Here is a 24,780-nt window from a genome sequence, read left to right on the forward strand (position 1 = left end):
TATGTGTATATAGTGTATATATATATATGTATAGTGTAAGATTCGATGTATATATGGTGTCGGGGGAGGATGTTAAACGTGAAAGAGAAGGCAGCGAGAGTCCTTTTGCTTGTTGGTATTTTAAGAAGCAGCCGACCGCGGTTCATGCACGCATGCGACTTTACCGGATATTGCCCGTCAGATCCACCTTCTGTTTCGGTTGCACCCTCTTGAATTTGTCCTGCCAACCCAAGGGTAACAAACGCGCTTCCAGTTTTCCTTGTCACCCAAGCCAACAAACACGTGTACATATATAATACTGTATATATTACTGTATTATATAACTATATATATTGTAGATTCTAGTATTATATATATGGAGTATAACTTTAGGGTTTGTTAACTAAAAATAGTCGAACTGAAAAATAATTAAATAAATTTACCATTTTGCCCTTTAACATTTACTGTTTCTCTTTTCATGATTGAACTCTTTGTATTGTCAGTGGGTTACAGAAACCGCCATTTCCTCTATATATGCACATCCTCGCCGATACTTTCCTCCACATTACTTATCGTCTTAGACCTCTTTGCCATATCTTTTGTTTGCTCCTTGCAATACACACACACACACACATATATATATATATTGATCAAATTAACCATGCCAGAGGATCCAGAAAGCTCATTGAATAATATTGATAGTCATGCTGATCATGAGAAGAACAAGAGGGTGCTTCAATTCATTGAGGATGTCACTAATAATGCTGAGGAAGTCCAGAAGCGAGTTCTAAATGAAATTCTTTCGCGTAATGCTACCGTTGAGTACTTGCAACGCCATGGCCTTAATGGTCATACAGACCCTAAAACTTTCAAGAAGGTGATCCCTGTGGTCACCTATGAGGATGTACTGCCTGATGTTGACCGTATCGCCAATGGTGACTCTTCCCCCATCCTTTGCTCTCATCCCATTTCCGAGTTTCTCACAAGGTAAGTTCCACCGTACCCTTAACATTTCTATAGTCTTCTAAATTCTTTTATGCGATTTTACTTTCCTAACTTAATTGATTGGTGAAACATATGGTCACATGTGAGGTTCAATTTAATTGAAATTTAAAATGATATTTGAACCAGTAATTCAGGCCTAAAAGATAAGTCGAGGACTTATTTCCGTTAGATATGTTTAATCTCACTTAAACATATCTAACATGGCATAAAAGTCCTTCAGCGGATGTTTTAGACTTGAATTATCAGTTAGAGTAGCAGTGTTAATTCTTTGGATTTTGGTTGAATATTAATGTCTTTGTTTGATGTGTATGTAGCTCTGGAACATCCGGGGGAGAGAGAAAACTGATGCCGACGGAAGAAGAGGAGCTCGAGAGGAGATCATTGATTTACAGCCTTCTGATGCCTGTGATGAACCAGTATGTTCCTGATTTAGACAAAGGCAAAGGAATGTACTTTCTCTTTGTTAAATCAGAAGCTAAGACGCCTGGAGGGCTTGTGGCTCGTCCTGTTCTAACCAGTTACTACAAAAGCTCATATTTTAAGGACAGACCTTATGATCCATACACCAACTATACAAGCCCTAATGAAACCATTCTCTGTCCAGATTCTTACCAGAGTATGTACTCCCAATTGCTCTGTGGCCTATGTCAAAACAAAGAAGTTCTCCGAGTTGGAGCCGTCTTTGCTTCCGGCTTCATTCGTGCAATCCGGTTCCTTGAAAAGCATTGGGCTCTTCTTTGTCATGACATTAGAACAGGAACAGTTGACCCCCGAATCACTGACCAATCGGTGAGATTATCCGTCATGAAAATTCTCAAACCGAACCCTAATCTTGCAGAATTTATCGAGGGTGAGTGTAGTAGGGAGTCATGGAAAGGGATCATAACTAGGTTATGGCCTAACACTAAGTATATAGATGTTATAGTGACCGGAACAATGTCCCAATATATTCAAATTCTTGATTATTACAGCAATGGTCTGCCTCTCGTTTGCACCATGTATGCTTCTTCTGAGTGTTACTTTGGTGTAAACCTTACTCCTCTCTCCAAGCCAAGTGATGTCTCTTACACCCTCATTCCCACCATGGCCTATTTTGAGTTCTTGCCGGTGAATAGAGAAATTGGAGATGACAATTCACTCTCTGAATCAACACCCTTCAACCCAAATGAGAATCCAAAGTTAGTTGATCTTGTGGATGTCAAACTTGGACAAGAATATGAGCTTGTGGTCACCACATATGCTGGTAAGATACAATATTTTTCAAGCATTAAGCATTTGTTTCTTTAACTAATTATAATGGAATATAAAATAATATTGATATGCCTTTGGACTCCTATGGAATAGCTAACAAGTAACTTTTAAAACTTTGGATTAAAATTCTATAAATAGATATTTAAATTATGATTTGAGACTTGAGAGAATATAATAACCGATCCTTAAGCCTCTTTGTGTTTGAAAGTCTATTTGTACTTCAAACCCTTCGATAAGGTACGTTCTCGATGAACAGGGTTCGAGGTCTTATATTTTACTTGACAAGGCTTAAAGAGAATATAATAGTTGTAGCCTTAGAGAGAGTTGTCTCTCTTGTCTCTTATCATCAAATTATGTGCATATGCTTCTGCTGGCTCAACAATTTAATTTATAACCTCAAATTCCAGGTCTCTATCGTTATCGTGTTGGGGACATACTTCGAGTAGCTGGATTCAAGAACAAGGCGCCACAGTTCAACTTCATATGCCGAAAGAATGTTGTTCTCAGCATCGATTCTGACAAAACCAATGAAGTTGAGCTACACAATGCGGTGAAGAATGCAGCTAACCATCTTTTGCCGTTTGATGCAACTCTCATAGAATACACAAGCCATGCGGACACATCAAACATTCCAGGTCACTATGTCTTGTACTGGGAACTAGGTCTAAGTAGTATTGCAACTCCAATTCCTGCATCAGTTCTTGAGGATTGTTGCCTTGCCATTGAAGAGTCCCTCAATAGTGTTTATCGCCAAGGTCGAGCCTCAGACAAGTCAATTGGCCCTCTAGAGATAAAGATAGTGGAGAGTGAGACATTTGAAAAGCTTATGGACTATGCTCTCAGCAATGGTGCATCAATAAACCAGTACAAGGCACCTCGGTGCATCAAATATGGTCCCATTATCGAGCTTTTGAACTCGAGGGTTGTTTCAAATTATTTCAGTCCTAAATGTCCCACATGGGTTCCTGGTCACAAGAAATGGACCACCAAGAACTGAAGAAAGAGAGAGCTAGCTACTTGGAGCCTTTCCTACTCAATATCAAGTAGAAACATGAGTAAATGAAAAAAGAAAAAATGTTTTTGTGACTTTTTACTCTTACAACTAGTATTTTAAACCATCTGTTCTCCCATTTATTTGTCTAAAGCACATTCAATTCACATGCATCCACACCTAATTTAGGGGTGCACGAAGTTCAAATTGAACTGATTTAAAAATATTTTAAAAACAAATGGTTCATTCTTTCAAACAAAATTAGAACTAAATTAAACCCATCCACATCTATCGAGATTTGTAAGAAAAGCATGTAGATATAAGTTACGGAGAATATAATCCAATTATCCTCTAAATTTTCAAACTTGAACAACATCATCCTCAATCATAACATAATAAGAGTATATAATTGTCATTTGGCTTCGAAATTGACTCATTTAAATCATTAAATTATAAAATTAACTTTCATCAGTCCTTTAAATTGACCAAAATGACCGTTAAAAAAAAAACAACCAAACTCCACCGCTCTGGCAGCCAATGCCATATATCCACACACACACAAACACATAAATATATATATATATATATATACCTACATAATTCAACATCACCACTACCACCACACCGACAATAATACTGCCAAACCAAAACTTGTGATCGAACCGTGATTTCCCAACGACGGCGTCGACTAGTGTAAGCTGTGATGAAGGCTACCACCTGACCAGACCACGGTGACGGGTAGAGAAACTCTCGACTGCTACGCGATGTTGAGGCTTCGATAAGAAGAAAAACATATTTCACGATCCGAGGCTAGATTTTTCCGGTGACGCGATGTTGAGGCTCCTACGAGAACAAATTTTGCAATCCCAGGCTAAATTTGTCCAATGAAGCGATGGAGAGACTCCGACAAGAAGGACGATGCAATGTCCGACAGCGAAAACGACTCTGTCTTCGACAACGACGTCAATGCCTCGACCAGATCCGGGGGCTCGATCAATAGCGACAGCTTTCTTGGTGGTGATGGTGGCAGCGGCTGCAAGGGATTTAGGGGAAGAAGCTTAATTTGGGGATGGTTATGGATCTAGTTGTGGATGATGGTGGACCTAATGTGGGGGTGATTGTGGACGGTGGTGGTGGTGGTGAAGTTTAGTTTTTATTTAATTTTTTTTTTGCTGAGAGATATTTTGGTTAATTAAAAGGATTTATAAATTTTAATATTATAATTTAATGATTTAAATAAATTAATTTAAAAATTAAAAGATAATTATGTACTCTTATCATATAGAAAGTACTATTTGTTCAAGTTTGTCAATGCGAAGGGCCTGATGGCGATTGAATTGCATTTTTCTTAAATTGTATTTTAAGGGTCTTTATTATATACGTGAGGAATGTTAGTACAAATTACTTTTTATTATTTTTTTTTTTCTATTTTTACATTACATAAATACAATTTTTTAAAATCAAACATACACACTAGTACAATCTGAAAAAGCTCTCTCCAACTATTAAAGATAAAGCCATTCTATTTCTATAAGAACCAAACCATTTATAAATGATTTCATATTTTTAAAATTAAAATCAAATCAAATCAAATCATAAAAAAATCAACCAATCTACCTGATCGTTTTCACTCTATATATATGTTTTTTAAACCCTAACCGAGTAGAAACTAGGGGGGGTAGAACTAGAACCCTGGGTTATAATTGGTCAAAATGGGAATGGGAACTAATAAGTAAATGAGAAACACGGACAGGCGTTGTGCCTCCAATGGTTGTCAACTTGGTGACAAGACAAGCCACTTTATTTGTAGTACACACCTTTGGCCCTTTCTTCAATAATATCCAAGTCAATCAAATCAATATAACAAAAAAGCAAATTTCAAGGCATTTGATTCACTGTATATAGGAGGAGTACCAAACATGGTTTCTGATTCAAAAGTCCACAGTGCATGCGATATCTAATTGTCTCATATCTAAGTAGCATAGACGCGAGTGCACGCAACAAACCAATGCCAACCATGCATATAAAGCTTACACGTGCATTTCAAAAAGCAGGACTAGGACAAAGTGAGTATTAACAAAACACTAGTTATACTAGTAGTACATAATATGGATATATGCACACGTATATTATGTATGACAAATGTAACACAACAGTTTCCTAAAAATGTCAACATTTTTTTTAGCTTACATTTATTTTTTTCTTGGATTTTCTATCAAATTTATATACAAATCAGAAAGTCCCATTAACAAGTTAATGGTCAGATTTTCAAATGAAATACCCAATTTTCTTTTTGCACCATTTTAACATATGATTTCCCAAATTCTCCTATCATTCTCTATCTTAACTTATTTATTTATTTATCGTGTGGAACTTAATTTATTTTAATATGAATTTAATCAACTAAAATTGGTGTGATGTTAAATGGAGAAAGACAACAAAATACTAGTTATGTTTTGTCTGCCTTTCTATAAAGAGGAGACAATACAGATTCACATAATTGATCAGATGACTGTTCATCTTTTGCCTGCCTTCCAGTGAAGAAACACGTGCAATAAAACACTTCTGTTTTTATATTTTCAATGAAGTGGGAGCCCAGGGTGGTATGGATTCACCACTTCAATACTTATTGCTCACCACTGATCTGAAAAGGAAAGCAACATCGTGCTGAAAGATTTATGCTTGTTCGGCAGGAGGAAAAAAAATTGAATGAAAAGGAGAAAAGAAAGAATGACTGAAACATCTTTAAAGAAGAAATTAAGTGTTTTTCTTTTTGTGTTATGTTGGATTGAAGAAAATGAAAAAATTGACAATTTAATTTAATAAGTAAGATAAAAAGGAATGATAAATTTTAAGTTGTTTTTACCATTAAACACATTACTTACTTTATTTATAGAATTTATTAAATATTTATGAAGAGTAATATACGTATCATTCAAATCTTTACAAAGACAAATGACGGAGGAGTTTGAGTCTGGACATAGCCTCTTCGCCAGAAGTGTGCAAGTGTACTTTCCCATTTAAAAAAAAAAAAAAAAACCTCTTACATATGCAAAGGGTTACAGTATTTAAATCTTTAAGAATTAGGTAAAAATTTGGAATCACAATTATTGAATGAAGTGAAGGTGGATCCTTGATTTGACTCCCTTTTCTTGGATTCATGGAATCTTATTTTCGTATTAATTATCAAAATAGTACTGTTTTGATATACAGGCACGAAGTTAAAGATAGATATTATGTTGGATTCCGTGCAATTTCTTACTAGATTGCGCACTTGTGATGCACACAGCACACATACACAAAATCTCTTCACACACAAGAGGAGATCCAGGTCCCATATATGTTTAGTTGTGTATCATCAATTCATCAAGAATTATCTATCATATGAATAATGTTATCTTGTTAGTCAGAAGAGCATTTTCAAACAATTGTTATATTATTTGTACTGTTTTTTTTAATTTTAGATCAGTTATCACAAAGATTTCTCATTTTATTTAGAATCTTGAATTCAAGTTAGAAGAATAGGAATCATTAATACCTTCGTTTAGGGGTAGGAGAATTAAGAGATTATAAAAGAAAATTGAACAAATAAACAATTTTCATGTCCAGCTATTTACTTTCATAATCCAATAGTAAAAATGAAACAATAATAAAGTCAATAATCCACATACAACATAAAACTCTCCTATCTCAAAGTTTACAAAACAGAGTATAACAAAACAACTTGGTAGAAGCAATTAAGCAAATGATGTTATCCATCTCGGAATTTCCCACAATGCAGATGATATAGAGATCATTACCCAAGTCCTGCTTACAAAGGGTATTGGGAGGACAAATCCCGTGACAGACCTAATCTTTGACACGACCTACTTTCGTGCTCAAACTCGAAATTTTCGTGTCATTTCGATCTGGTGGAAAATTAAGGTGTTTTATACTTGGCCAAAATTAAAAGACATGTTATATTATTATACTTAATCTCAAAATAAAATCATACATTAGCAGAATAAAAAAAAAATTAAAAAAAACTCTCTTAAACATGAGAAGAGTCCACAATTCTCGCAATGTAACTTCATTTCTGGGAATGTACTTGTTAAATAGGTTTCCATCTTACATTGCCAATTACTTCAATAGCAACAATAGAGACTTAAACGAGCCTCACAATGCAACATCCCTCGTAACAATGTCAAACAGTTGTACTCATCCATAGGGATGACTAGAAATCTAAGCTGATATGAACCTTTTGAATACTAAGCTGAGGCTCGCTCATTGAAATGCAATTTTAGCATTAGAAGAAGCACGTGAAAATCCCATCATCTGTGACTTTATTTTTTCCCGCCTGAGCGAATATCTAGAATTGTAGTGTCCTGAGAAGACGGTCATTTCTTGCAAAACCCTTCCATGTTTGAGCAAAAACTTTGCCAGACTAATGTCATTCTCACATGCCAAAAAGCCATGGATTTTTACTACCTTTAGGTGATGCAGGAAGGACTTCAAGATTTGGCTTTGAGATTCCCAGTATCGTTCTTCCTCAGAGCTGGACAAGTCCCACAAGTCTCCATTCCATTGCTGAAATGAAAAGAAATTAGTGAACTCGTGCACTTAAGACACATCAACAGAAATTCAAGCATAGATATCAAAGTTTATTATGATGGCACTCACTCTCCTTTCGGTTTTGTAATCGTCAATGATCTTGATAATGAGTGTGTGTAGAGTAGGAGAGCTCCTGAATAGGCATGCTAGTCCTGGAATATTGTGTTTATTGAAACCGGTACGCAGCTCCAAGGTATTGAGATTATCAAAGGGATGCAGTAAAACACCTGCAAATTGCTTATTCTTGGACACAATCTGCACCCAATTAAGTAACAAAGTTGTATGAATCATGGACGAAAAACTACAAGCTCAAGGCATATACAAAAATCAGAATCTACTGGGTGTTTTCTAATGCAAAAATTTGACTTGTTGATGAGAAATTTAAGTACTCTACTCATAAAACTGAGAAGTCTTCACCTATAATTTGTCTCAGAACATGCCATGTTTAGATAGTTGAATTTGATCACATTGTATAGGTCATTTTTGGCTTCAACGATCATAATCAATATACTACGTAGTATTTTTTTTACAGCTCATCTTCCACCAAAGTAAATCTAACCTAATTGATTCAGAGTTTGAATTCGAATATGCAATATTAACTAGTTTTGTACAATATAATAAATCTATAATTCTACTAATATTTGGTAGTTTTCTCTTCTTGTTCCTCATAATCATTAGGCAAATAAAGATGGTTATAGTAATGATAGAAATTTGGCCACAAATAGACATTATCCATCAATTTATGCTTACCTAAAGCTTGAAATATCTTGACAAAACTTCATGGACACATTAAACATTTGTGAGGTTGATTGAATTCAACAGTGTGACAATATGATTATTGGCCCATATTAATAGTTAATTAATAATACGTAAAGTGTAAAAATACATAGGCATCCTTCATTGCACATACATATGCACACACACAAGTATACACACAGAGTCTGCATAACAAATATAAAGAGAGTGAGACTCAGAGAGAAGGAAAATACCTCAACACATTGGCTTTCAAGTGTCAAACACTGGGCATGAGAGAATCCAGATAGGAAATTGGAAACACTCTGAAGCTTTGCTGCACTCATGTCCTCATGAAGTACAAAGAACCCAATGGAGGCCTCATGCAGTGAAGTCAAGTTCTCCACACAACTGTTCTCAGTAATAGCATTATATTCCCAAACCACAATCTCGAGTCTCGGGGCATCAATTTTGATCCAACTACTCACACTATACGCATCAAAACAACTCGCCACTCGCAATCTCTCCATCTTCCCCCCAGAAATGTGCAAATCATTCAACTGAAAACAATTCTCTAGGGTTAATTCTTCGAGTCCTCGGCAACTAACATGGAGATGTTTCAACCCGAAACAAGCATCCAAATTCAGCTTCTTAAGTAGAGGGAACGATGGATCCGTAAACAGATCAAGAAGAGAGCGTTGTTGGTATAAAATGACAAGGGAAAGTGACAAAGTGTGGAGTGATTGAAAACCACTCTTCAAAATGATGGTTGGAGGCAATCTAAAGCCAGGATAACAAGACTTGAGCTTGAAAATCCTCAATGATTCGCAGGCTATAATGCAACGTGGGAAGTTAAAATAATCATGGGTGGAGACCTCAACATCAAGTTCTTGAACATTATGCCTCACAGCACGACGAATCAATCCATTTAATCGAGAAAAGCTCACCACTGCACGAAAACGGAGGATCCTTATATCGGAATGCTTGTCCCGGTGACCTAGGACTTGGCTGACGAAGTCCATGCCTTTAGCTATCGGAGAGTGTACTCTCTTTTGACCATTTGTATTGATTTTGATTTTTTTCGAAGAACTGATGACGGGTTCCATGGTGTTGAAGTCAAGATCAGGAAAGGAGGACCAGAGGTATCTCCATCGCTTCGATAACACACTGGTCTGAGCAATGGATTTGATGGGGAGAAGGAAGAGAATGTGATGAAGAATAACATCAGGAAGGTTACTGATTCGGTCTTCACTAATTCTCTGATGATCACCTTGATGATCATGTTCTGCATTGATGATCAAGAGTTTCTTTCTCTTAGCAGATCTTGTTTCCATTAGTTTTGGTGTTTGATCACTTTCTTGGTCACTCTTTGAGACTGGGTTATGAGGTGGTTTAGATACTTTGGATTAGGGTTTGAAAGTTTCAAATGATCGAGTGAAGCCAACGTATAACGATAAGATCGCTGGAGTTTGTTTTCAACTTGGAGGAGAGAATTAAACGGAAAATGATCTGGTGTGGTCGATGTTTTAGCTTGTTTTTGTAGATTCAATAGGTGGCAAAATAATATTCACACGATTATAAATTCAGTTGGGCTTTAAGAGTAACTAATGACTGCTTAGGAAAAGCTTGAGATTGGCTTAGTAGAGGATTAACTAATTGATCTAAACTCGCTCCGGTGACCCCAAATAGCTAATTCAAGTTTTAAATCCATCCCTTTGCATGCCAAAATCAGTAAGAGCATTCACATAAATTTGATCCAGGTGGCCCATAATTAAGGGGTCTCAAGAGGCGAGAGTACTCAGGCTCGGGTTTAAATGATACTCCCTCCGTCCTTATTTAGTTGTCCAGCTCCTCACAAATGTGAGTCACAATTTACGAGCTGGACAACTAAATAAGGACGGAGGGAGTATGTGTGGTTTGCAGGTGATTCATAAGTATAAAAAAAAAAAAAAAAAAGCATCGTTTGGTGTATTATGTTTTTTTAATCAGGGACTCCTCTCTTTAGACTCCTACTACAACACAACTAGGATCATAATTTTGGACATAAAGGTTGAAATTCACGGAGGTCTAATCTCTCTAAACGTCTAAAAGGTATACTGTAATGGTGCAGAGATATAATTGTAGCAAGATTCGGGTTTCAGAAAATTATTATATGAAAACTGAGATAAAATAAAACATATTTTAAGATAATACTCATTTTTATAGTTTAAAACTATTCTCTGCGTTTAGAAATTTTGAAAATTATATCAGATAACTTCGAGGTGATAAAAAATACACGTTTACCAGGGGACTAGTATAACAAGTCTCCAAAAGAGTTGAGACATCCCATCTGATAAAATAATCCTTGTTGTAATCCAAATTTTTAGTGAGATTTTTTTAATGATAATGTCACATATGAGGCACGAACAGACGGGACAATAATGAAAGAACATAAACCTAATTACATTGCAAAAATTTTCCAGTATAAAATGAACAATTTTTTGAGGGTGTCAGTTTTTATTCAGATGGACGAATTTTAGGGACAAAAGTTGTGGTAGTGGGTGTTTGGGAGTGCTTCTCTATTACTGAAAAGCACTTATATTTTAAAAAATTGTGCTAGAATTCCATAATCAAGTTTGAAATCACATGAAAATTTTCAACTACAAATGGGATGCGATTATTGTGTCGAAAATTTAAAAATAACTTACCAACATTCTTAATCTTTAGCTGCTTGCTGCTTCAAAATCCATGCATTGTGGACATGATCATCTTATGATCAGGCCAAAATTTTCTTAGAGGGATTGTAAATTTCCAAGGGCATAACTGGTTCAAGTTTAGTTAATACAACATTATCAATCTTCCTTGATATGCAACTGAACTGAACCAGACAACTTACAGTGAATGTCAAGAACCAGCTGCAGCTGTTACTGATGATCTTCACAGTATCAAAATCCACTCACGAAATGTGAAACTGGTTTGCAGCCCTAAAAAAGTAAATCAACAACCATTGCTGCAACTTGAGTTGTTATCCTTAGCTCACAGATGCACTTCCATATCTTCGTTACTCGAGTCATGCAAACACAAAATCTGTATCCAGAACAAATCCAGCCACCTTCAACCTCGTATCAAATTGCTCAAGCTCCTCAAATATATACAGCACTACGAGAATCAAGCAGACCAACATGCCAAAACCTATGGAGTTCAGATTTGGACATAACCATCACAGCTGATTAGGATAAGATTTTCATTAAGACAATTTGTGGTCTTTCATCCCCATAACCCTTTCAGGCTCAATTGAGTCAAAATTTATAGGCTTCCCTTATGCATCTGAAAATCTGAGTCCAACCAGAAATTGATGAATTTAAAAAACCAACCACCCATTACCAATAATCTCCACAAGAACAAAACCCATCCTTAAAATGATGAAACCGATTTGCATCCCTAACAACTATCTCCCTATCAACAATCTTGGAAATTAGCTTTGTTGCTGAATGACAGTTCACACATGCCCTCAGGTTCTTTTTTAGCCGAAGTGTAGTCCCAGGAGGAGTGCTGATAAGCCCATAAGCAATTGCCAATCTTTCACTATGATTACAGAGGCTCTCTACCTTGTCTTCGTAATTCAAGTCATGCAAAGCAGAATCCATATCTGGAATAAAACCTGCGTCGGTCAGCCTCCTCTCCAATCTTGAAAGCTCCGCAAATATCTCCTTCCACCTTGGATGTGACTTGTCTCCCATGCGGAAGGCCTGAAGCTTTCCATTTATCTCAATCATACTATACCCCAGGTCCTTAGTTAGCCCTCTCTCCCTCATCAATACCCGTACTTTTGCAACACGATCCCATAGGCGGGCTGAAGCATAGAGATTTGAGAGCTGCACATAATGCCCTGTATTTAATGGGTCTAATGAGAAAAGCCGTTTTGCAGCATATTCTCCCAGATTCACATGGTGGTAGATCTTGCATGCACTCAAAAGTGCTCCCCATACGCTAACAGCTGGTTCAATTGGCATGCTGATGATAAAATCACAAGCCTTTTGCAAATATCCTGCACGGCCAAGAAGATCAACCACACAGGCATAGTGTTGGTGGCGAGGCTCAATCCTGTAATCTCTCATGCTGTGGAAAATTTTCCATCCCTCTTCTACAAGACCTGAATGATTGCATGCCATAAGGAGCCCAATGAATGTGACATCGTTAGGGCACACCCCAGCTTGCTTCATTCTGTCGAAAAGATCAATAGCTTCTCTACCCCGACCATGCAATCCATATCCCACAATCATGGCACTCCACACAACAACATCTCTGGTTGGTGTTTGGTTAAATACTTTGCGAGCCAACTCCACACTTCCACACTTTGCATACATGTCTATAAGGGCTGTGTTGACATAGACATCATTTCTATGCTCGCTGTTATTGATATAGTCATGCATCTGTCTTGCTTGTTCAAGGGACCCAACTTGGGCACAAGCTAAGATTGTAGATCGTACCGTAACAGAATCAGGTCTAACATTCTTCAATGTCATCTTCTTGAAGAGCTCTACGGCTTCATCAGCATAACCATTTTTTGCATAACCCGATATCATGGCATTCCACAAAATCACATTTGATACCTCCATTTGATCAAATAATGATTTGGCAACCATCACCTGCCCACATTTTGCATACATGGCTGTGAGTGCAATGCGCAAGTCCGGTTCAAATTCAAGACCTGTTTTAATCACACAGGCATGAACTGATTTTCCTTGTTCCAAATCCTCTACATCAGTGTAAGCCCTGAGAACACTCACAAGAGAAATCCAATCCAGTTCCACATTCGACTTTCTCATTTGACTAAAAAATTTCAAAGCTTCCATGGGATGGCCATTCTGGGCATACCCAGAAATAAGTGAGGTCCACGAGACAATTGTCCTATCATATAACCGGTCAAAAACAATCTGAGCTTGCCTCATTTGACTGCATTTCGCATAAAAAGCCACAAGCCCATTCAGCACAAACCCATCCGATTCAAACCCGTGTCTAAATATTTGCCCATGTACTGCACGACCAATTTCCATTGCTGGCAGACCACTACAAGCTTTAAGCACATGAGGAAGAGTGAAGCAATCAGGAATGACACTCGCTGATTGCATTTTTACATACATTTCAATAGCATCACTGAACATATTGTGCCTAGAGTAACCCCGAATGATGGCATTCCACAAAAACACGTATGGGTCAGGAAATTCATCAAACACCTCACGGGCATAACGAATTTCTCCGAGATTTGAGCTCACATTGATAAGTTTGGTAACAATGTAACCATTGTATTGAAGTCCAGACACAACTAATTGGGCGTGAATCAGACTTAAATGCCCCTTATGGATGGATTTGTCAAGGAGAGAGGTGTAATACAAATCAGGGTCGAAGCCATTGCAGAGATTGTCATTGTCGTAGTAATAGTCTAGATTGAGTGGTAATGAAGAATAACGTTTGAGAAATCTGAATGGGGACGCGGGAAATTCACGTGAGGTTAACAATGTGGGATCCAACGGTCGAATTTTGCTGGAAAGAGGAGAGAGAGAAAGGAGACAAGGGTTTGGGAGTCTTCTGGAGAGAGAAAGACTTGGGGCCATGAATATGTATGGCTTGTTTTCTCAGTCTATTTCCATGGTATTCTTTGAATAGCAGTTCGGATTCAAGCATGTCGTACTATTCCAAAGCATGGTTTTTGAACTAAATTAGTTATTATTACAAGAGCGAGAGCTGAGATGAGACCTTCCAGAGCGTCGAAAATGCACATTCAAAATTAAAATATTTGCCCTTTTTATTTTTTTATTATTATTATTTTTTTTGGTGCAAATTACGTTATCCATCCTAAAAGTTCAATAAATTACACACCGTCTACTTATGTTATCTTTCCTAAGATTTAATAAATTACACGGTAATAACTAATTTCAATTCATAAGGGTCTTAAAGAATGTAGTCAATCCTACGACAATAATAATAGAGAGCCTTCAGGTTTCTTGGTTTTAACTTGGTTCAGTGATAAAATGGTAATAACTAATTTCAATCCATAGCAGGTCTTAGGGTTTTTTGGTTTTCACGTGATTCACTAATGAAACGGTAATAAATAATTTCAATTCATAAGGGTCTTGGGGAATGTAGTCAATCCTACATTTCTGTGGCAATAATAATAGAGTACCTTGGAGTTTCTTGGTTTTCATGTGGTTCACTGATGAAACGCTAATAACTAATTTTAATCCATAAGGGTTTTAGAGAATTTAGTCAATCCTAAATTCTTACAGCAATAATAATAGGGGGCCTTGGGGTTTCATGAATTCAGTGGCCTCTTTGTAGTATTGTTACATCCCACATTGTGAAAAAAAGTTATTGGAATTTATATGTATGGACATTTTCTAACTATGCAAACGTATTTTGAAAAAAATTGTAAGCACCGAGAGGAGAGTGCAAAACTGATAATATCTACATAGATAAGAGCAGATTATAACATATGATACCAGATTCAATCCCAATCAGTAGAGACGGACCCAGAAAATTATGTAAGAGGCCCCCTGTGATATAGGGCAATAGTATACTTTTTTTATAATTTTAGTAAAGGTAATTTTAAAATTTTATAAGTGTTTAATACAACAAGAAGAAAACAATTGTCAATAGGTATAAAATATTAAAAAAAATAAAAAATAAAAAAATTCAGTAAAGGCATAAGGTAGATACATGCCTACCAACCAGAAATGTGGGACGCGAACAAGCCCATTGTGTGTGGATGGATCACATAGTTGGATCAAGAATAACACGCAGACATTCATGATCAGACTAATGATTTTCGATAATTGTTTTTAAAAAGAACAAACCTTATCCAAGATATGTGACATAAGAATATAACAAAAAAGAAAAAGAAAATCAAGAACACACACAAAAGCACCATATTTATAAATTCATTCAAATTAAAAATACATATAGAGAAGTTGCCTTCGGGTAAAAATACATATAGGCATTGGAATGCAAAATCCACCTTCAAAATCTGGTTTCCAGATTATTTGGTTACTCAAAGCTCAACTTCGCAAAAATTGGTCTATTCTGGTCGAGTTTTAGTTGAGAAATCAATATTTGAGTAGGATTGATTAATAAAGAGTCGGTTCACAAACCATGAGCCCCATTGTTTACAAGTCTATTAACATATTCATCAACATGTTTAAGTGATTATCTTTTAAAACAGATAAAAATTAAATTGGAAAGAGCAATTTGATTTGACAATTTTTTCCCCTTAAAAAAATAAAATTAAAAATCGTGTTTGTTTAATCAGATAAAATTATAGTCTCAATTTTTCATGTTAGGGTAGGCATAGAACATAATCCAACTTCCAGACAATGCATAGAACAAATGCTGTAATTGGCAACAAAACATGAACCTCTGGGAAGACCAAAAAAAGAGTGAAGACAATGGACCAAATGCTATATAATAGGCGACAAAATAGATTCAATACGGTAGAGTTGAGCACACATGAGTAGTATCACATTCACATGTATATCAGGAAATAATAAATAAATAAATAACTAATTATTGATCAATCACTTTCATTTGTATAATCTCTTACATCTCAAAGAACAACGAATTAAGAAAAAACAGAGTATATATATATATATTTCTAATCTATTATTCACATTCTGCTTCTTTCATACACACATATATGTATGTATATGTATATGAGTAACATATGTAAAAACCCACTCTTGAGCAAACCATTGTGTTCAGATCAAAACTTAGTGAGACAGAGACTCAAAAGAGTGTTTTGAAAACAGAGAGCTTCAGTGCTTCTCAGCCTCCTTTCCTCTGGTGACTCTGATGTAGCAGTAAACAGCGGCGAAAATGGCGGTGACAAGCCCACCAATGATGACACCGCCACCAGCCACTGATTTATCTGACGAGTGGTGCTTTCCCAGCCGTCTGATCTCCGGAGGTTCGGCTGCACTAGACCCTTCATCGCCACCCTCTGACGACGACTCTGCACCACCTGATGATAGAGGCGGATCTGCTATACTATGATCCCATGTCTGAATCATCGTTATCTTTGGTGGTTTGATCAGATCGGAAGCGTCAGATCTGATAGCCATTGCATGAACCATCAAGATCTCAGCTAGCATCAGGCAAACCAAGATAGAGCGACCCATGATTAAAGTGAAATAGATACACTAATAGCTTCTCTTGTGCTTGGAAGTGGAAGAGATATTATGAATCTTTTGCTTACAAGTTGTGGGAGATTCTCATATAAATACTAGTATATTTGTAGAGAGAGAGGGGGGGAAGGTGGTGGTATCGTTGTCTGTGATGTGATTTTTTCCTGAATATAAAAGGGAAAAGAAAAAGAAAAAAGCGTGTGGTTTGAAAGTGAAAGTGAAGAGAAGGTTCAAATTTCACTAAATTTGGTTTTTAATAAGGAGGTGGTTTGGTGGTGAGAGTGTTGGGAGGTGGCAAAAAGCTAGCTGTTATGGGGTTGTAAGATGGTCAACATAGGCAGGTGAAAAACAGTGTGTATAACAACTGGGTTTTATTACAGAATCACAGGCTGTCTACCAACTGGATCGATTTTGATTCCCAATTCCCTTCTTTTTGGTTGTCATTTAACAAAGTATTACAGTACTTCTTTGTACTAAAGTAGAAGTACTATACAACCTCATTAAGAAACTTAACTAGGGCATTAGCTGGCTTCTCTTTAATTTATCTCGATAAAAATATATCTATCTATATATATATATATATTAAATAAGGGTCTATCTCGAACTCAAACTGATTTTTTACCTACCTGGGTAATTATTTTTATAATTAGGACTAAATTTAGGTTAAAAAAATATCAATCTAAAATGCCAGCAACCCAAATCCAATCCGAACCCAAATTTTAATATTATATATATATATATTTTTTATTATAAATATTATTATACATAATATTCAAATTATGATCAGCTTTTTCTTTTTAACTTTCTTTGTTTAAATCTTAATTTATTGTATATAAATATTTTGGAGAATTAATTTCTTAAGAAATTGTTTGTAATCTTTCAGAAATTTGTATTAAGTTTTATACATTTTTTTGTGCTCAGGATGGGTTTGACCCAAGTTTAAAAATGTAATGATGGATTGGGCTGTACGTATGAAGCACGGACACTGATACAGGATACGGGTACGACACAACACGGATACAGCGAAACAACAAATTTAAGAAAAAAAAAAAGACATGGACACGGCGGGGATACACCTATAAAATTATATATATATATATATATTTAAAATATAATTATTAGAACTTTGCACATTCATTTTCTTAATAACAAACAAGTATATATAAATACAAAATTGCAAATAAAACAATAACAAATAACATGACTAATTTCAATAATTACATCTTTGTTATAAGAAAAACATAGACAAGACAAAACAGACAATAAATGAAAAATAAAGTTGATCCAAATTCCAAATGAAGATGTGCAGAAGAGACATAGTTATAATGGGCTAAATATATATATGAATAAACATATATACTTTCAATCTTTCACAAAGTCTTGTTCATGTAACTTAAAAAAAAAAAAAAATGTTTTGTTAATGTACAGAGATAATTGAAGAATAGGAGAAACTATGAGAGGAAGTGAGAGAAAATAAATTTATTGTATGGTACTTTGTTGTCTGTAGTTGTTATTTTATTTTTTCAAAATTTTACTTTTAAACTTCTAAAAAATTACATTAGGTACCCCATTTATTTTTAAAAATAATTACAAAATATACCCCGCCGTGTCCAAGCCATATCCCCCACGTGTCCGAGTAGTGTCCAATAAAAAATAATTTTTGGACACTTCACAGAAGTGTCGGATACGCGTGTCCGTATTCGAAAAGTGTTCGACACTAGTATGAGACCCTTGGGAAGAGTGTCTGTGCTTCATAGAGATATACTTAAGTAGTTAAACTTTGAGATTGGGTTAGTACTATTGAACTTGAGTTGTACATATAATATGTCCTACCCACCTATAAGAGTGGGACTTGGGTGGGTTTAACCCGAGCAACCCAATTCTTGCCCGAAATTATTATGGGGGTGAGAAAGGTACTTAAGACTATGAAATGGGATTGAATTTGAATTCTGGGTGGAAGTTCGGCAAATGTTTTACTAACCCGAGGAACTCAAGAATTCAAACCATAAGGTTAATTTATACGTAGTAAGTTTTAAATAATATATTTTTAATATTATACATATTTATGTAAAATACAGTTAAAATCAAATTATTTATTGTATAATCTGTCATGGATTCATGGATATTCACCTAATTTTGACATGCTTATTTTAAAATTTTAACATTTTATTTTCTAGGTTATTAAAATTTAGAATGACATGAAAATTTTGAAAAATCCGTGTGATATGGCACAAGCTAAGATGTTCTGAATTTTTGGAGACACGAGCTTGGTGCGTGCTAAGACCCTAAAACCTTTAGTTTGACGGGGGCTAGTCCCTTCCCCACCTGAGTTCCAACCCAAGCCATTGATATCATAATTTATGCTTATATTATTCATTTCATGTCATTTTTTCACACCCTCTTGATTTATTCATTTTCATCTCTTTTAGTATTTAAAGTTAAAGTGAATAAATTTAAAAAGAAGCTTTATTAATAGATAAGGTATGAACTATGAAAGAAAAAGAGTGAGAATATATAGAAACAAAATTGATTGTTGCCTAAAATCAGTTACTTAATTCAATGAGTTCAAAAATTGAGTGGTCAATTTTCTTCTACAGTACAGTGGTCCCCTTCACTTAGGTGTTGGTAAGTATATTGACACGTGTAGATGTTGCAGGAGGATTTTAGAATTTAGATACAACGTTTTTGAGGAATGTATGCCTTTAAAATTAGGAAGTAATGTTGACCATAAGTTAGCCGGTGGGACGATGCCAGTTCACAAGTTCAAATCAGTGATTTAAGACCATGGCTTGTTATGTGGGGATCAGAGCAAGTCACTTTCAAAGTTTGAAGCTCCAGATAAGCATATTTTTATGTTACCATAGGTCAATCAAATAATAATTAGATATAGTTGCTGGATATGATGATACGATAGAAGGTGTAGGCTCCATGGAGTGCAGGGTTTAAGTTAAGGAGTTTAGATCCTCTGCAGCACAACAAGAATATTGTTCTATTTTGAATGATTCACAAGCTACATAATTTTAAAGATACATAATAAAAAATATAGTCTTAAGGTCAGATCAGGTTAAAATTCGTGTCTCACCTCGTGTTATACTGCATCACAACATGTCATGTTGTTCATAAATAATTAAGAAGATTGATCATTTTTTTCTCATAACATACAATTCAATTTGATTAAGACTATTAAAAAATCTCTCAATTGAATAATTAGTAGAAAGAGCAAGCAATTCTTGTCATAAGTGTGCTCTCTTAATAAGATTACTTATGGAGTTATTCTTGTGATGTTAACATATAAAAGGAAGGATTAGAGACGCACACGTGGAGACGTTTGCTTCTTTTATGCTAGAAAACTACGACGTTTCAACCAAATAATCTTTCACTTCCTTTGCTTCTTGTTGTTCCGTTGTTGTCACTGTTTAAGGGTAGAGTTGGCCTTACAGCTGGAATGTAACAGGTGCATATATATATATATAATTGGGGACCATTAATTTCAGTTCTATGTCATTTTCTGAATTTCAATGAAGCGATGTTGATCATTTTCTAAACTTCTGCCAAATTTTTGGTCATGAGAAAATTCAACCAAAACATCGTGTACAAAATTACAAATGATTTAGCAAGCGTTAAGGATTTATATTAATAACCTAAGTTATATAAAGTTGGTGTGATAGATAAAGTGTGAAAAGACAAAAACTTGTTTTCAGAAGGATAACAGCGTTGGTAAAAATTTATAATATAAGTTTTTTAAGTCACATTTTTAAATTGCACTTTTGACCTGAATGTGACCAATATACATACTTAAAAAAGAAAAAAAATAAGGAAAAAAAAACAAAAAAAATTTAATTTACACCACGCTGCACACCCATTTAAAAAAAAGCGTGTGACATTGTCAACAATAAGAGCATTTAGCCGTGTGTTAAAAGATTCTTTTGTATAAAATATTCATAATGTACAGAATTTTTTTTTTTATCTTTAATAATATGTTAAGATACATTGACACTACACCAATGTGCAAAATTGTTTATACAATCTTTTTAAAATAATCACATCGACATATTTTCTCTCTCCCTCTTTCTCATTTTATTAACGAATCAATCATATATTAAGTAAGTTTGTAACACGTGGTTGATTGAGATTGACATATAGATTTTTACACAAGCAGAATAAAATAATTAGTCCAAATTTTTTATATAAATCTACTATGAACTTACAATACAGAAAAATATAAACAACCATTCAAAATGTTCTAAGTGATTCATGGTTTCTTTTCTTTTCTTTTCTTTTTTGCCCATTAAATACAGTTTCTCTTCAATTTTATAGGACTATATTAAAAAAAAAAAATTAATTATAGATATCCTAGTGGGATTGATTATAAGAAAAAAAAAATTATGTTATTGTCATGTCACACGGTTCATCAGAATCCGATCATTTCAAAAATAGTTCACTTTCTTTTATTCAACTCCCTAATTCCCATTAGCATGCTTGGTGAGTCATAAAAATGCCATTATCATTACACTAGCAAGAAAGTGAAAGTAAACAAGATAGATTTCACTTATTTTATTTAGGACAAAGTACAAAAAGCCCTTCTCAACTTGTAATTTTTTTTTTCAGTAAATTCTCTTATTTAATTTTTTATCAAAGAATCCCTCTAAACTTGTAACCTTTTTCCAATAAATCTCCATTGTATAATTTTTTACCAAATAACCCCCCTCAACTATCTATGGAGGTAAAAGAGTTGATATTTAGATTAAAATGCCCTTTTACTTAAATCTTAATTTTTTCGAACTTTAAAAATTCATATCTCATAAACCGTACATCCAAATATTGCAAATAATATATGCACAGAAAGCTTATAAAACAAAGATTCTATAAATATAAGATTTGTTTAACAGAATATCATAACCAGAGAGAAATAGATAATCTCAAAATTTGCTGCAATAATCTTATTTTATTTTATTTTTTATAAAATACTCAGTTTTTTGCAAGACAATTTTCTGAATTATTCATTTTCCTATGAAGCATAACATATACAAAAAATTATCCCCAATAGAGACCGAATATTTATTTTTATTTTTTTTAAATGGGAGTCTATAAAAGAATAAAATACTTTGACACAAAATATGATATCTCATGAAATCAATCTCTGTTGGGGCTAATTATATATATATATTCGGCTCCATATGTAAATGAATAAATATATCAAGAATTTTATTTTTGGAGTAGATTTTTAGATTTCCTGTTTCTCTCTGTATTTCTGAAATCCTTATTTTATAAACTTTTCGTGCATATATTATTTGCAATTGTTAAATGTACGGTTTTTGAGATATGAATTTTTGAAATTCAGAAAAATTAAGATTTAAATAAAATGGCATTTTTATCTAAATATCAACTCCTTTACCCCCTTTAGATAGTTTAGGGGGGTTCATTGGTAAAAAATTAGATAAGGGAAATTTATTGGAAAAAAAAATTACAAGTAAAGGGGATTCTTTGATAAAAACAATAGACAAGTAGGATTTTTTGTCTAGGATTTACTGAAAAAAATTATAAGTCGAAGGGAGTTTTCTGTACTTTGTCATCTTATTTATTTATTTAAATAAACAATATTATTACTAACATGAACAATATGGATTCTTTTCTTGCATACGCTTCTAATAAACTTTTTTTCAAGTATCTTTTAACAAAGGAAAAAATAGATTATATAAGAAGTTAAATTATAAATTTCACAAGTAGATAAGTCGAATAAAATAGATTGATTATAGCGATCAATAAATAATTTACGATGGTTGCACACTTGCACTTGCCCATGATGTCATCTCATTTATATCTATTGATCCCTTTTGCTTTCGGTTTGTTTAGCCTGCTAAAATTTCCATCAAAAATGAAATTTCCATCTAATACTTTCAACTTGTCCTAAGGTCAAAATGAGGCTGAACTAAAATAAAAATATATAGATAAACTGAATGTGAAAAATATGCTCTGTTGACGATGGATTTTGCGCAACCCGGACCTGACCTGACTTCCTGAACAAAGAGAAAAAAAAGGTGATCCTAAGTGTTACTGGTGGAGTAGGTTCCGACGAACAAGTCAGTGTACAAAGTAATCTCTTTAGATTAATCAACAAACTGAGTTAGGATCTATTGCATACCTTAAAACGTGGATTAGCCCTTTTCTTTATAGGGCTTAGTTCATGTAACGTAGACTTACCGTCTTAATTCTTATCGTAATCTGTAAGCTTAATCCTATCGTAATCTGTAAGCTTAATCCTTATCGTAATTTATAAAGCTTATCTCAATCTTATGAGATAATACGTTAATTTAACAACTTTTTAATGTAATGTATTAATAATGGTACCATTTACGTGTACCTGATCCATATACATATGAGTAGGATGGTATGCTCAGTTCAATAATGTAATGTATTCATAATTGTACCATTTACGTGTATCGGATCTATATACATATATGTAGGATGATAATTTTATATGAAAGGTAAAGAAAACTAGGTCAAACGCCAAACCTCCCTAAAGGGACTTTTACGTAGGACGGTAGTTGACATAGTCTTGAGAACGAATATAATCCCTACCAGAAAGGTTTGACCAAATTAAATTAGTCAACTGGCTGAATTAATTAAATTATTTTCAACGTTGTTTTAGTAGGGTGTGTTTCATCTCAACGCTCACTGGACAACACTTAAGTAAATAAATGCCAGTGACACCAATATATTTAAATTATACTTGCCCCGTCTTTTAATGCTAATTAATGACTAACATTTATAGCTCCCGAATGATTCAACAGGCTATTTCCGTTTTGCGTTTCTATAATTAAAATAACATTTTTATTGTGTAGTGTGTTCACGATAAAGCATATTAATTGTTACAAGATTTTTAAAAATAAAAATATGAAAATATATTTAGTAAAAAAATATTGTAAAATTAAAAAATAATTGGGCAGTTAAAAAAGACCATTAACAGTTTTTTTTGGTAGTGTTAAGAAAGGTTTTTTCAATTTGGACCTGACACAAACACGATACTAATAAAATTTTATTGACTATTTTGTTGTTGTATAAGTACACTACAGCAAAAAAACACGAAGCCGTTGACGCCTAAAAGACCCTAATGCTTTGTTTGCCCGAAAGGAATGTTGAGTGGAGGAAAAATAGGAAGTAAAAAACAAATTTCATTTTGTTAGTAGAGGAGAGGCAAGGAAAGAAGATAAAAGAGGATTGATGTGTCATCTTTTCTCATTCAAAAATTTTAATCTCTTCAAATATGGATAGAAGATGCATAATTAACATTTTTTTTTTTTTTTTTAAACAAACAAAATAAGGTATTATGTTATTTTTTTTATATTCCATCCAATTAAACAAAAAAAGGAATGACACAATCTCTTCCCTAGAAATATCTCATTAATTTATTCTTCTTTCCATTCTTTCCAATTTTTTTTCCTTCCTACCAAACAGAACATAACTTAGTACTATCGCGGCAGTGTAATTACAGTACTTGGATCTTTTGAGCATTACAATAGTGCCTCCCAATCCAACAGTTATGATTGACTGCACCTAGCATTCCCCTAAATTCTACTACTTATATGAGTCGCCTAGTACAAAAATAAGTTGTGTGGTTGGCCAAGCCCCCAAAAATTTGAGGATTCAGGTCAGCGACCAGTAAATGATTCTACGAATTTGGGCTTTGGTAATTCTGTATCCGTTTGAGCCATGTCAGGACTGATCTATAAATAGCATGGATCTTCCTGCATTGGGCTGCCCATTTGATCAAAATGCAGATACTTTATTTGAGGGAGCATTTCTAGATGGGCTTTTTAATTGGGTCTAATTCTCATGCCATAGAAAATGCGTATTTTTATCATGTCCAAACATTTGACTCATTTTGCCGTGAAAAAAAAAACATTTGACTCAGAGACGAACAACTTGGTGTTTATGTCGTCACAATGCCCATTCTAATTAAATTAAAGTTGAAAATGTTGTAATATGACTTGAGAAATCATACTTCTATTCAGTTTTTTTTTTATTTATTTATTTATTTATTTATTTACTTATATCTCGTGTGACAGTTTGTATTGG

The 24,780-nt window shown here is 34.3% G+C and overlaps 4 protein-coding genes across 4 annotated transcripts; 1 reads left to right on the forward strand and 3 right to left on the reverse strand.

Annotated features, from left to right (window-relative positions):
• The first annotated feature begins 640 nt into the window (after positions 1 to 640).
• LOC132310295 (indole-3-acetic acid-amido synthetase GH3.6-like) lies at positions 641 to 3,232 on the forward strand. The gene is made up of 3 exons (XM_059808480.1): positions 641 to 966; positions 1,299 to 2,227; positions 2,643 to 3,232. Exons 1-3 carry the CDS (start codon positions 641 to 643, stop codon positions 3,230 to 3,232), a joined length of 1,845 nt encoding a protein of 614 aa, XP_059664463.1.
• A 3,856-nt stretch (positions 3,233 to 7,088) lies between these two features.
• On the reverse strand, positions 7,089 to 11,213 carry LOC132307318 (putative F-box/FBD/LRR-repeat protein At4g03220). Its single transcript, XM_059805038.1, has 3 exons — positions 8,806 to 11,213; positions 7,886 to 8,071; positions 7,089 to 7,792 (listed from the first exon to the last, which is right to left on the reverse strand). Exons 1-3 carry the CDS (start codon positions 9,880 to 9,882, stop codon positions 7,490 to 7,492), a joined length of 1,566 nt encoding a protein of 521 aa, XP_059661021.1. The 5' UTR covers positions 9,883 to 11,213; the 3' UTR covers positions 7,089 to 7,489.
• A 101-nt stretch (positions 11,214 to 11,314) lies between these two features.
• LOC132307317 (pentatricopeptide repeat-containing protein At3g12770) lies at positions 11,315 to 14,343 on the reverse strand. Its single transcript, XM_059805037.1, has one exon. The coding sequence runs from the start codon at positions 14,140 to 14,142 to the stop codon at positions 11,908 to 11,910; it is 2,235 nt and encodes a 744-aa protein (XP_059661020.1). The 5' UTR covers positions 14,143 to 14,343; the 3' UTR covers positions 11,315 to 11,907.
• Positions 14,344 to 16,065: 1,722 nt separating this feature from the next.
• On the reverse strand, positions 16,066 to 16,888 carry LOC132310296 (uncharacterized). The gene has a single exon (XM_059808481.1). It carries the CDS (start codon positions 16,696 to 16,698, stop codon positions 16,336 to 16,338), a length of 363 nt encoding a protein of 120 aa, XP_059664464.1. The 5' UTR covers positions 16,699 to 16,888; the 3' UTR covers positions 16,066 to 16,335.
• Positions 16,889 to 24,780: the final 7,892 nt, after the last annotated feature.

Source organism: Cornus florida, unplaced genomic scaffold (genome assembly GCF_030987335.1).
Source record: "Cornus florida cultivar Cherokee Brave unplaced genomic scaffold, ASM3098733v1 CherokeeBrave_3.0.0_Hap2_Chr05, whole genome shotgun sequence".
NCBI lineage: Eukaryota > Viridiplantae > Streptophyta > Magnoliopsida > Cornales > Cornaceae > Cornus > Cornus florida.

Coding starts and splice junctions, on each gene's coding strand:
- LOC132310295 (XM_059808480.1), top strand. CDS start 641: ATGCCAGAGGATCCAGAAAGCTCATTGAATAATATTGATAGTCATGCT. Junction 967..1,298: donor ATTTCCGAGTTTCTCACAAG/GTAAGTTCCACC, acceptor ATGTGTATGTAG/CTCTGGAACATCCGGGGGAG. Junction 2,228..2,642: donor TGTGGTCACCACATATGCTG/GTAAGATACAAT, acceptor CTCAAATTCCAG/GTCTCTATCGTTATCGTGTT.
- LOC132307318 (XM_059805038.1), bottom strand. CDS start 9,882: ATGGAAACAAGATCTGCTAAGAGAAAGAAACTCTTGATCATCAATGCA. Junction 8,072..8,805: donor TTGAAAGCCAATGTGTTGAG/GTATTTTCCTTC, acceptor AATTGGGTGCAG/ATTGTGTCCAAGAATAAGCA. Junction 7,793..7,885: donor ATTACAAAACCGAAAGGAGA/GTGAGTGCCATC, acceptor TTTTCATTTCAG/CAATGGAATGGAGACTTGTG.
- LOC132307317 (XM_059805037.1), bottom strand. CDS start 14,142: ATGGCCCCAAGTCTTTCTCTCTCCAGAAGACTCCCAAACCCTTGTCTC.
- LOC132310296 (XM_059808481.1), bottom strand. CDS start 16,698: ATGGGTCGCTCTATCTTGGTTTGCCTGATGCTAGCTGAGATCTTGATG.